Source organism: Engraulis encrasicolus, chromosome 16, assembly GCF_034702125.1.
Source record: "Engraulis encrasicolus isolate BLACKSEA-1 chromosome 16, IST_EnEncr_1.0, whole genome shotgun sequence".
Classification (NCBI taxonomy): domain Eukaryota; kingdom Metazoa; phylum Chordata; class Actinopteri; order Clupeiformes; family Engraulidae; genus Engraulis; species Engraulis encrasicolus.
Genome location: NC_085872.1, coordinates 25,549,502 through 25,562,001, shown reverse-complemented (window position 1 = coordinate 25,562,001; position 12,500 = coordinate 25,549,502). Strand labels below are relative to the sequence as shown.

Genomic DNA, 12,500 nt, shown 5'->3' with positions numbered 1-12,500 from the left:
ATGAAATTACAGAAGAGTCATAACTGCTTAGAAGTGGCTATTCAATGGGAGGTGGTCATACATCAGCTATTATTTTCACATCTATTGATTGTCTGACTCGGTTTTACTACTTGTGCACTGTAGAATGATGATATGTGTTTTCTTTTCACCTTTTGCCTCACTGGAAGACAAATGGTATGTCCCTGCTGTATATGAAAACTCAATGCCATGTGATTGAATAGACAATAATTGCTCATTCATGATTGATTGCTCGAAATTCTAGAAGATTCTAGAAAACACACGATGGCTGTGAAGTGAAACGACAGTGCGGATAAAGGGTTTGGTGTAGCCCCTTAATGCACGCCGTACCTCCTAGAGGCACGCTGTAATAGTCATTGAAACGTTAACTTTCATAGTACCATAATACTATGACGTAACACAAGGCCTTTAGTAATGCAGTACGGCTTGGTCATTGCCATCCTGATAAGAGCAAATTCATGACGCCGTGTCTTAACAGGTTAATTGAGGGAACAGGTTGCATTTACCCATGTAGCTGACTAATCACATGCATGTTTTCCCATGCTCATCACTCAGGGCCCAAGAGGACCAAAGGGCGATGTTGGGTTGCCAGGTGTGAAGGGACCCCCGGGGCTGAAGGTAAGAACATTTAGGGCTCCCTCATCGCCCCTCCTCCTCCTGACTCCAGGTGAATAATGCATAACGCCACACTAAATCTTTTTCTTCACCTTCATCGTCTTCGTCCCCGTGCCAGAAGGGACAAATCATCGGAGTGCTGTGCTGTTCTCTGATGTACCAGCGGCCGTGTGTGCTGTTATGCTTAAGTGTGCGTTCATTTGTTTCAGGGCGAGAAGGGTGAGCCCGGGGTCACCATCGCGGCAGACGGCTCTCTAGTGACGGGCATGAGGGGCCCCAGAGGCCCCAAGGGACTCAAGGTACTCCAGCAGATGTTCATATCGGCGGGGCGAGGACAAAATGTTGCCGTGCATGTGTGTGTGTGTGTGTGTGTGTGTGTGTGTGTGTGTGTGTGTGTGTGTGTGTGGGTGTGTGGTGTGTGTGTGTGTGTGTGTGTGTGTGTGTGTGTGTGTGTGTGTGTGTGTGTGTGTGTGTGTGTGTGTGTGTGTGTGTGTGTGTGTGCGCGTGTGTGTGTATGTGTGTGTGTGTGTGTGTGTGTGTGTTCTGTGCAAGTGGTAACCGTATTCTCCTCCTCTCTCCTCTCTTCACAGGGTGAGCGTGGCCTTACAGGAGAGGCTGGAATCATGGTGAGACATAAAGGGCCTTATTCTATTGTTATTACTCTCTACCAATGTATTGTTTATCACATAAGAGTAAATTGAAATGAGCGCAAATACAATCACACGTGTTTCTCTCATGTGTGTGATCATGATTTTATGGACACATGGGGCCTATACTACAAAGCTGGTTCAGGATAAGTTAAGGCTAAAGCCAGGCTCAAACTACACCACTCGTGTGTCAGATTTTGACGTCGGGGTGCACCGCACACTAGAAGAGAATCGCAACAGTCAATCTTATCCCTGCTCGCAACCACCGAGACAATGCCCGGCGTTCTATTTCCAGTCGCAAATACCAAACACTGTTTGATTTCTACGATTTGCGATCGGCGACTCTTTGAGCTGCCAAAGTTCTATCTTATAACGTCGGCTGCGACGAGGAAATCTTTCCCGACAATCGCTTGCGATGGTCCCTGGGGGGTAACGTTCCAGCGATTGTCGTAAGGGGGGTTTTCAGCCAAGAATCGGGCCGATAGTCGTGTAGTTTGAGCCAGGCTTTAGTTAAGAGGTAAATCATCTAATAGAAGAGCCTGTAGTCCTCAAAAGCTCTTGTATTAGATGATATACCTCTTAACCAGGGCTCTAAATTAACACACGCCAACCCGCCAAACACGGGTGAAAATTAATTTTGGCCGGTGGAATTAAATACCTATACCGCCCATTTGGCTAGTAGCGCCCGAGTAGCCTACAATAAATTGTGAACGGTATAACGGCTGCTTGTATGACAACGATACGGCGAGATTTCCTACATTACCCATAAACACTCCCGTCATGACCCCACCCCACCGTGAGAGTTCCGAAGCAGCAGCCACTCCGTGCTGCTGTTGCGCGCGCCAGGACAGAAAGCATTTCAGAGCTCCTGTGCGCTCACTACTTTGACAGGCAACTCTCCCCTGCTCCTGTCACTTTCGCTCCACCAGTTTTAACGTCACTATTATACCTACTGTTACTATTAACATTCGCCGACACCGACACACCTTGCTCTAACAGGCTGACTTTTTAAGCTGCGAGGACCTGACCGAAGAGTTTCAATAACAGGAGTGTTGTGGAACGAAATAGCGACAAGGGCAGAGGAGGAGAACGGGCTGTCAGTAGTGTGAGCGTAGCTGTCAGTTGTCTTCTGAAATGTTTTAAGTCATGGCGCAACTAAGTTGGAAAGCCCACGCCATCGGAAAGAAGGGCAGACTTTATGCCCCTGCGAGTAGGCTACGTGCGCTACGTACGCTATGGAAGTAACGAAGGAAGCGAACATTTCCGTGATATTATTTGCTTTTAGTCAAACATAGCGTAGGCTTCTTGTAATTTTGTTGCGCATGGTAGAGAAGAGCTCCTGGAGGAAATAATGGTGCCTATAGCATCATACTGTAGGCCACATAAACACACAATAGGCACACACGACATCATATCCATTATTGCACAACGTGTGTTTGTGTGTGTGTGTGTTGACCTCTCCTCTCCTCCTCTTCTTTTCCTCTCATCTCTTCTCCCTCCTTGGAGTGTGAGGTTTTGTGGTGGCTGTGTGTTTGGTTTAAAGGTCTGTTGTGTGTGTGGCTGGTGATTCATTGTTTTCAGAGGTTAAAATAAGGTAAAAATAAAGCAGAAGTTAAAAAAGTATATATAATATGCTTATTATAGACCTAGTATGTAGGCCTATACAGTAGTGTTTATGTGTTGTGGAACTTTGAATAAAATAACCATAATAATAATAATAATAATTTAAAAAAAAACACAACTAGCCTAACGCATAGCCTATTTTGGCAAGATTAAAAAATGGCTAGTTGAACTTCTGTTTGGCTGGTAAGAAAAAATGTCTACTAGCCAAATTGGCTGGTGGTGGAAAAAGTTAATTTAGAGCCCTGCTCTTAACTTAACCTTAATTTATCCTGAGCCAGCTTTGTAGTATAGGCCCATGCACACATCCTTTTGCATAGACAAACAAACAGAGAAAAACAAACACTCATGCACACAGTTAATACAAACACCAGGAGCAAATAATTGTATTTTTTTTTTTTTAAGGGACCACTCGGGCCACCTGGGCCAAAGGGCGAGTATGGATTACCTGGTCGACCGGTCAGTACTCTCTGATTCTTGGTTCCTGTTGATGAGAATGCTTTAAAGGGACACTGTGTGAGATTTTTAGTTGTTTATTTCCAGAATTCATGCTACCCATTGAATAATGTTACCTTTTCCATGAACACTTACCACCACCATCAAATTCAAAGTATTCATTATGACTGGAAAAATTGCATTTTTCATACATGAAAAGGGGGATCTTCTCCATGGTCCGCCATTTTGAATTTCCAGAAATAACCATTTTTAGCTGCGAAAATGACTGTACTTGGGCCATACTAGAAAATATTAGTTTATTACTTAGTAAAGTTTCATGAAAAGATCAAATTTGGCAATATGCAACACAGTTTCAATGAGCAGCATAGTTGCAGTACCTTTTTTGACCATTTCCTGCACAGTGTTCCTTTAAAAAGTGATTCTGTTGATCACAACATGCGCTGTATGTTTACTGGCGTTTTTTTCCTGTTCTGTTAAAAGGGTCGACCTGGAATGGTGGGACTTAAAGGAGACAAAGGGGATGCTATTGGTTTGCAAGTACGTTGAACCTGTCATCAGCACTGCATGACACATACTATGAAACATCATTTTATTGTGAGTTTGCCATGATCACTTGTTGATCATTTGTTTATTTGTTTGTTTGTTTGTTTGTTTGTTTAGGGACCCCCTGGTCCTCCTGGACCTCCCGGCCTCCCTGGTCGCATCCTCGGGCTCAACGGAGTGAGTTTTATCCCTCCTCTTTAGTGGCTCTCCAAGACCGCCATAGTTTTCTATTGTGTCTGTAAGGCTGATTCAAAATGTGTCTAAAACAAATATCCTCTAAATTTTAAAGACAGTCTTTCCAGTCCCTCGTAGACCGCACTGCAAAAGACCAGTAAGTCCGCCTGCTCGAGTCCTCATCGGGGGGCTTGATGGCTGGGTCTCGGTGGCGCATGTGGAGTCGGTGGCCTCTCGTCTGCCTGTGCTACTACTGTACCCCCCCCCCCCTCCTTCCCTTTACTATTCCCTTCCCACCCCCCACTATCCCCCTACAACCTCCACATGACCTCCTCCTTGGCCACCTCATGGGTGTCGGAGTTGTCTTAATTCACTATATAGCACAGTGTTGGAAGAATCTGATTTCAGAGCCCTTGATGACTGAAAAGGTTGGAGTTGGAGTTGACTCCAATCATTAAGTCGGAGTGCGTTTTTCAGCCACATCTAAACCTTGCAAATGAACCCCGGAAATGTGTTTGAAATGTTTCCAACATTGCAATGTGGTAAAAGGTTCATTCTCTTAGTCCTGAGTAGAGAATCACCCACTCGAGGAGGACTCTGGAATCAGACGCCTCTTTTCCACTGCCGGTTTTCTGTTGGGCCTACAGCTCGACACAGCACGACTCGGCTGCCACTTTTTGCTTTACGAATGAGCTCTGTCGTGCATGCTTATTGGAAAAGCAAAAATTGGCGGCCGAGTCACGCTGTATCGAGCTGTAGGCCTACCATAAAAACGGAAGTGGAAAAGAGGCAAGACTGTATGGTCTCAGGCATGCTTGGACATTGCAGAACAGGAGGTGGCATAAAGTCTCTGCCTGTACCCCATAACCCTGGACGTTACAGAGCACCCCCCCTTAGGCATGCTGCATGGCATCTGTGTGTTGGTGTTTCTAGCATTGGGGTCATTTAACACATGTATGTATCTATGTACTACTGTATGTATGTATGTACGGTATGTTATGTCAGTGTTTCCTTTTAAAAGAATGTGTATGGCCGGAATGTCACTAACCCAAAAAAAAATGGTTCTGGGAGTGTTCCATAGATGCCTTTGCTTGCAGAGCAACCCTGCTGTTTCACATGATGTCTGTGTCTAGATCTTGTGCTCCCTCTTGAAAGCAAGATTTACTCATGTGTCTGAAACCGTTTCTTATGTTTAGCCTGGCACCAGTCTGGAGGCAGTATTAGGTAGGCTCTTTTCTTGCGGTTTCACAGCCTTGTCATAAATGTTTAAAGTCACCATAAAGACTGTCAGCTCTCAAGTGGCCACCTGACCGCAGTGTTCCCTCTTGTGTGGATGGTGCAGGGGCGAAAGGGGAGAAAGGCGATATGGGCCTCGCAGGAACCCCGGGGGCTCCACTGCCAGGTATGTTATTACCACTTACACGTGGCTCCACTACACTGATAAGTAATCAACCCTCCCTACAGCCGCATCGTCAAATGCCTGCTGACCTTAAAGGGACACTGTGTGAGATTTTAAGTTGTTTATTTCCAGAATTCATGCTGCCCATTCACTAATGTTACCTTTTTCATGAATACTTACCACCACCATCAAATTCAAAGTATTCATTATGACTGGAAAAATGACGCTTTTCATACATGAAAAGGGGGATCTTCTCCATGGTCCGCCATTTTGAATTTCCAGAAATAGCCATTTTTAGCTGCATAAATGACTGTACTTGGACCATACTAGAAAATATGTGTTTATTACTTAGTAAACTTTCATATAAAGATTTGGCAAATTTGGCAATAGGCAGCCCAGTTTCAATGAGCAGCATAGTTGCAGTACCTTTTTTGACCATTTCCTGCACAGTGTCCCTCTTTAAGGCTTTCCCTGTGCATGCCGTACGTTGACTGCCAGCATGTAATGTGTGTTACGTAAATGAGTGGAACTGTAGTAAATTGACTTTTTGAGGTTTCGAATGACATATGCTGCCGTGTTCCTCTCTTCTAGATTACGTGTTCATGAAAGGTTTTGCGGTAAGTCATTCCTTCCTGTGGCCTGCTTGCCTTATCTTAAGCAGAGTTATTGAACCCTGATTTGATTGATGGGCAGCGTGCCTGGCAGCACGTAATGCTGAATATGCGCAGGCCCGTCTAATGACATAAGTTGGGCAAATGCATTTATCTGATTTCCTAATGAGACTTGCCAATAAGATTCTTGGTGCAGACGCACAGTAGGTGGGTCAGTGCGATGCTAAGATCTGTCTGTAGAGGCAAAGAGTTCATGCACGGGAGTGCTGTCAAAATAAATGTATGCCACCAAATTCATCGGCTGCTTGATTTTTTTTCAGTCCCGTGTTGATTTTAAACAAGGCTCAATTGTTATTATAAGCCAATACATAATGTCTTGAAGATTTGTCTTCAAGCTATAAACAGGAGGAGGGTATTAGGATCAAGTACCTCTTTGTTTTGCATCTACAATGTAAAACCATCTAAAGAGGCTTCTTAAACGTTGCAGATGTACGATTCATTTTGCCTGTGGTGGAGTATGAAATTACATCCTAGTTTGTACTGTAGTTTTTAGTGGTGTGCATTGGCACTGCCCTCACGATTCGATTCGATTACGATTCGGGAGGTAGCAATTCGATTCGATTCAATTCAATTCTACGATGCATTGCAATACATTACATTTCTATTGAAAGCAAAGCAAATGTTTCATCAGTCATGATGAGGCAATGCAAGTAGTCAGATACTGAGCAACGTTTTATTGGCTGTTTTCTGTATCAGTCTTGCCGTTTTCAATGCTTTGAAGTGCATTTATTTAATTTAACATTCATTTGCTCTTGAAATATCCACGGAAGTAATCGAAACTTAAAAAAATTGCTGCATCGATTCTGGAACTTGAATTGCATTGAAGTTCCAGTTCCACATTGAATTGAATTGTCCATACCCATGCAATGCATTGCATTGCATTGCCGAATCGATTATTGTTGACACCACTAGTAGTTTTGCACAGACATCATTGATGTGTTTGAGTTTGACCACACAGGGTGATAAAGGAGACAGTGGCTACAAGGGGGAGAAGGGAGACAGGGGAGACCCCGGCCCCGTTGGTCCTCCAGGCCCACCTGGCAGGTCTGGCCTCGTGGTAAGTAAGCACACGTCATCAAGTCTGGCAAATGCTTTGCAAATGTCTCCCCAGACAGTGGTGAAGTATTTGGCATGAACAAGCCTGATGTCAGCATAGTCCCTATTAGAGATGCACAGGATCCAGGATCCGGTTCCGGATCCGGCAGGATAATAGGGTTTTTCACAGGATCCGGATCCGGCAGGATCTTAAGCAGTGGATCCGGTATCCGGCAGTTACCTAAAAATCAGGATCTGGTGCATCTCTAGCCTAGGTTTTTTAGTCAGTCTTTCACAACCCCAATTGCTGCATGGAGTGAAAGCCCTTTGGAAATTGGAAGCGGCCAGTGCAGGCAGTGTGGCAGTAAGCCAATGTGTCTAAAAAATAGTTTGAGCCAACGTAATAAAAAGGGTCCACGTGTGCGAGTAGGCTATGTGATTCAACCCTTTCGTAGGATCCGTTATCCGGTTCCGGATCCGGCAGGATCTTAAGCAGTGGATCCGGTATCCGGCAGGATCCTAAAAATCAGGATCCGGTGCATCTCTAGTTCCTATTACTAATCATTCCATTCAAACTGAGGTCTCATCCAGTGTAAAAGTCAGATCACATAACGTAGCTCGGGGGTAAAATTATTTTAAGTGGAATTCTTAAGCGGAACAGCAACAGAAGCAGAAGACAACTGGAACTAGGCCAATAATAGATTTGTTTATTTTAAGTAAAGTTCAGATACAAATTGCTGCCACTGATGCAGTGCTAGAGTTTAATTGTGAGTCGCTTTTCCACCGATGTCATTGTAGGGACCCAAAGGAGACACGGTTGTCGGCCCACCAGGTCAGCCCGGTGGCCCTGGCCGGCCGGGACAGCCTGGCTTTGGGAGGCCCGGCAGACCTGGACCCCCCGGACCATCTGGACCTCCTGGGTCATCCCGGGATTATGGCACAGGTAACAAGAAAAGCTGTCAGAAGGATGTCACAAGCATATTGCAGAAAAATGTAGACAGTACACAATTCCCAATTGTTGTGTTTCATTTGTTTGTGATAGTTCATAGTGTGGGAATCTTTAACCCTGACATGCAGAGGCTCTATTACAACCTTGTTGGTGCCAAAATAGTAACGACCAAGTCTTCAAATCTGTTACTAAAACTCTCTGTAATGTCATATCTATGTTGTCATGATATTGTCAAGCTTCTCCAGCAAACAGATCTCATTGTCCAGCAATCCAATCTGCATCAAAGGCAGTCAATACGTGTGTGTGTGTGTGTGTGTGTGTGTAGCTCAACATGCCAGGTAGTGTTTGTTGTGCTGCGGTGGTGTTTAATGCTGCTTCTGCCTCTCTCCCAGCTGTGAGCGTCCCTGGGCCTCCAGGTCCTCCCGGGCTTCCCGGAGCTCCTGGCTACGGAGCTGCTGTGAGTATTGCTATTGATCACATTACCACCAGAGATTCTTTAAGTATATAGAGATATGCCAATGTAATAGGTTGCTATGGGCACCTAACATGACCAGGTTCTGGCCTGCCTAAAGGGGCGTGTCATAAGGCTCCTACATTGAATAGAACAGTCCTTAGGTCTGCCTAGGTCTGCCTAAAGGGGTATCCCCCCCCCCCCCCCCCCCCCGCAATAATAGAACCCGGAAACAATAGGCCAATGGAACCTATCTCTCTCTACTCTCTCTGGTATTGCTATTGGTCACATTACCACCTCACTCTCTACCCTCCATCACCTGCATACCATACCATATGTTTACACCATACCGTACATACCCATCATTCCCTGCCCCCCATCGCTCTCCATTACTCCATCTCCCCCTACCCCTCATCACCCCATCGTCCTATCCTTCTCTCACTCCCATGTCCCTTATAACCCCTCCACTCATCCTTACTTTACCCCTCATCACCCCATCGTCCTATCCTTCTCTCACTCCCCCTCCCATCTTACCCCCATCCCTCCATCGCCACCTGCTGCCCATCACTTGATGGTCTATTTCCTGGTGGTCACTCATCATTCCCTGCCCCCCATCGCTCCATTAGGAACTTCATCTCCCCCTAACCCCCTATCATTCCATCGTCCTGTCGATGATTTTCTACCCTAGGACAATTGACATTTTGTTGACTGGCACCCTAAAGTTACGTTTAAACGGAGACGTTAAGCTCTACCATCCGCTCCATCAACACAATCCATCACCCCTTACTGCCCCACCACCCCATCGATCCCGGCATAATCCCCCTAACACCTCATCTTCTCCTACCCTCATCATACCTCCTCCCACCTTTCTATTTATTTTTACTACCGTGTCAGCAGACGCCTTTCCCTCAAGACATTGTCATGCTCACGCATCAAGAGAGTGTTTTTTCTACCCTATGCTATGTAAATTGTTATTCGGTTTGCTTGCACCCAAAGTTACGTTTCATCCCAGAAGTTGAGCACTCCCATCCCTTCCATCACCTGAGCACTCCATCAACGCATCATCCCCCTAACACCCCATCTTCTCCTGCCCTCATCACACCTCCTCCCACCTTTCTATCACTCCATCTCCCCTTGCTGCCCCTCTCCTGCTCCACCCCTGCCCTTCATTAGACAGCTATCCACAAAACTGCTCAGCTATGCACTTCAGTCCTCCCTCGCTTATGCAGGCATGCATATAGGCTGACAGCAACCAATCTCACTGCCTGCCTGTCCTAGTTTACCCGCCACCATCTCTATGGATTTGAAAAGCAAACATCCTTGCATCTTTGTGCCATCATGCATTCATTGTTTGAGCATTTTGAAGTTAAAAATAAAGTACAGAAGTATATACGTACAGTAGTAGTGTGAAGTGGCTTGGCATGTTTGGGACTCTGATGTCTGATGTTGCCGGCTGTTCTCAGGTGACCGTGTATAAAACTGGGCAGGCTCTGCTCAGGGAGACCCACAGGGCGTCGGAGGGAGCCATGGCGTACGTCTCGGACAAGGGCGAACTCTACATCAGAGCGCAAGGAGGATGGAGGAAGATTCAGGTGTGACCCACTCACTCCATTTTTAAAAAAATATGTATTGGGATCGGGAAATGACCCCGGCCGTACTCGAACCGGGGTCCCCGTGGGTGGGCATGCAAGCCCAAATGTGGGGGGCTTAGGGTGCTGCGCCACAGCGCACCCCCCCCCCCACTCCATTTTTACAGCTGCCCTAAACAAACATATGTACAGTACATTGAAAAACTCATTTCTGTGGCGCAGTGGCGCAGCACGCTAAGCCTCCCCCACATTTAGACTCGCATTGCCATGGGGACCCAAGCTTGACTCCGGCCTGGGTCATGTCCCAACTCTCTCTCTCCCCACTCACTTCCTGTCATAATGTCCACTTTCCTATCAATAAAGGCATAAAAGTCCATAAAATATCTAGGGGTTCTGTAAAATTCTGCCTCCTTTCAAAAATTCACTAACAAACACAAATTATACCACAGTTATACATACGTAGTGTTTCGTGAGGTTTCTGAAAGTCATTGTTTTTGAATAACTACATGTACAGTGTACACTTATGGTCATGCAATCCTATGTCAAATATAGATCATCTAAAAAGTTTGTATCGGTAACATACACAGGAAAGTAGACAAGCTTGTTTATGTGTATTTTTAGGGTCTTTGTTCTCAACAAGAGAAAGACAGTGTTGGGGAATTGAGCCCAGAACAACTACAATTTGTCAAGGACATGCTTAAACGTCCTCCCAGCTTATGCAGAAGAGTAATCATGTTTTTATGTTTCTGCTGGAGTGCTCTTGTGAGGTGTGATGCATCAATGTTTATTTTTCCTGAGAGGCCCTCTCAGCATATCTTTCTTTCTCTCTCTCTCTCTCTCTCTCTCTCTCTCTCTCTCTCTCTCTCTCTCTCTCTCTCTCTCCTCTCCTCTCCTCTCCTCTCATTTCCTCTAATCTCCTCTCCTCTCCTCTCCCATCTCCTCTCTCCTCTTCTCTCCCCCTCTACTCTCCCATCTCCTCTCTCCTCTCATCTCCTCTCCTCTCCTCTCCCATCTCCTCTTTCCTCTCCTATCGTCTCCTCTCCTCTCTCCTCTCTCCTCTCCTCTCTCCTCTCTCCTCTCTCCTCTCCTCTCCTCTCCTCTCCTCTCCATGCTCTCCTCCCCTTCTCTCCTCTACACTCTCCTCTCTACTACACTCTCTCCTCTCTCCTCTCCCATCTCCTCTCCTTTCCTCTCCTCTCCTCCTCTCTCCTCTTCTCTCCCCCTCTCCTCTCCCATCTCCTCTCTCCTCTCCTCTCCCATCTCCTCTCATCTCCTCTCCTCTCCTCTACTCCTCTCTCCTCTCCTCTCCTCCTCTCTCCTCTCCTCATCAGTTGGGCGAGCTCATCCCCATCCCCTCCGACAGCCACACGGCTGCTGTCTCACATGGCCTCAGCAGGCCAGGCGACCGCAGCACACCCCGGTTACACAGCCAGGTAACACCCTGTTCACACAGTTCGCAAACACACACGACACGCATGCATGCCATGCACACACTCATGCACACATGCATGCACGCACTCACGCATATACACACTCACACACAGGCGCACACACACCTGCACAGGAGCCCACACATACATGTTCACTAAGCCAGTTAACACAATCGCCGCATACTGCCATAGCACACCATGACTACACAGTTGCTATTACACCATGGGTTTTAAAGTGTAAGTAGGCGGCCTGGCCAAGTCTTTCTGGTGCAACTTAACGTGCAAACAAAGGATCACGGAGGCTTAGAAAGCTTTGTGAGACCTTTTATAAGTAGATTTAGTTAAGTGTTGTTTGGAGCAGATCGCACTATCAAAGAAAGAAACGGGGATAAGTTTGTAATCCGAGCATATTGTGAAAGATTATATAAACAGGGCTTTCTGAAATATAGAAGACTTTGAGATGAACTTAGCATTCTGCGTTGTATAATTTGTGTGTTTCTGATTCAGGAGCTGACAAGTTACCAGCCAAGTCACAATGTTCTCCCACATACGGCCTACTCTGTTCCTGGGGTGAGATTTCCACAACTGATATGTGGTTTCTTGTTATTCTAATTCAATTTACAGATGAGATCTCTCTCTTTGTCTGTCTCTCTGTCTCTATGTCTGCCTTTCTTTCTCTCTCTCTCTCTCTCTCTCTCTCTCTCTCTCTCTCTCTCTCTCTCTCTCTCTCTCTCTCTCTCTCTCTCTCTCTCTCTCTCTCTCTCTCTCTCTCTCTCTCTCTCATTGTTTGTCTGTGTCTGTGCGTGACTGGCTGTTGCCTGGTCATTAATTATTTATCCTGTTTTGGTCCTCTAACTCAAACATTATCCCGTAAAACACAGTGTTGTGAGCAAACCAAACAGT

General features: G+C 46.0%; 1 protein-coding gene across 4 annotated transcripts in view; it reads left to right on the top strand.

The window, feature by feature from the left end:
• col15a1b (collagen, type XV, alpha 1b) overlaps window positions 1-12,500 on the top strand; it is a 59,047-nt gene that overhangs the window by 43,889 nt on the left and 2,658 nt on the right. For 3 of the 4 annotated variants that reach the window (XM_063219114.1, XM_063219113.1, XM_063219111.1), the window contains 16 exons: window positions 574-636; window positions 843-932; window positions 1,224-1,259; window positions 3,306-3,359; window positions 3,837-3,893; window positions 4,017-4,076; window positions 4,189-4,230; window positions 5,270-5,297; window positions 5,416-5,475; window positions 6,064-6,089; window positions 7,102-7,200; window positions 7,977-8,121; window positions 8,520-8,584; window positions 10,042-10,170; window positions 11,499-11,600; window positions 12,105-12,167. In XM_063219114.1, the coding sequence (XP_063075184.1) occupies window positions 574-636; window positions 843-932; window positions 1,224-1,259; window positions 3,306-3,359; window positions 3,837-3,893; window positions 4,017-4,076; window positions 4,189-4,230; window positions 5,270-5,297; window positions 5,416-5,475; window positions 6,064-6,089; window positions 7,102-7,200; window positions 7,977-8,121; window positions 8,520-8,584; window positions 10,042-10,170; window positions 11,499-11,600; window positions 12,105-12,167 (1,119 nt within the window). The remainder of the gene's footprint in view (window positions 1-573; window positions 637-842; window positions 933-1,223; window positions 1,260-3,305; window positions 3,360-3,836; window positions 3,894-4,016; window positions 4,077-4,188; window positions 4,231-5,269; window positions 5,298-5,415; window positions 5,476-6,063; window positions 6,090-7,101; window positions 7,201-7,976; window positions 8,122-8,519; window positions 8,585-10,041; window positions 10,171-11,498; window positions 11,601-12,104; window positions 12,168-12,500) is intronic. The other variant, XM_063219112.1, reaches the window with a different exon arrangement.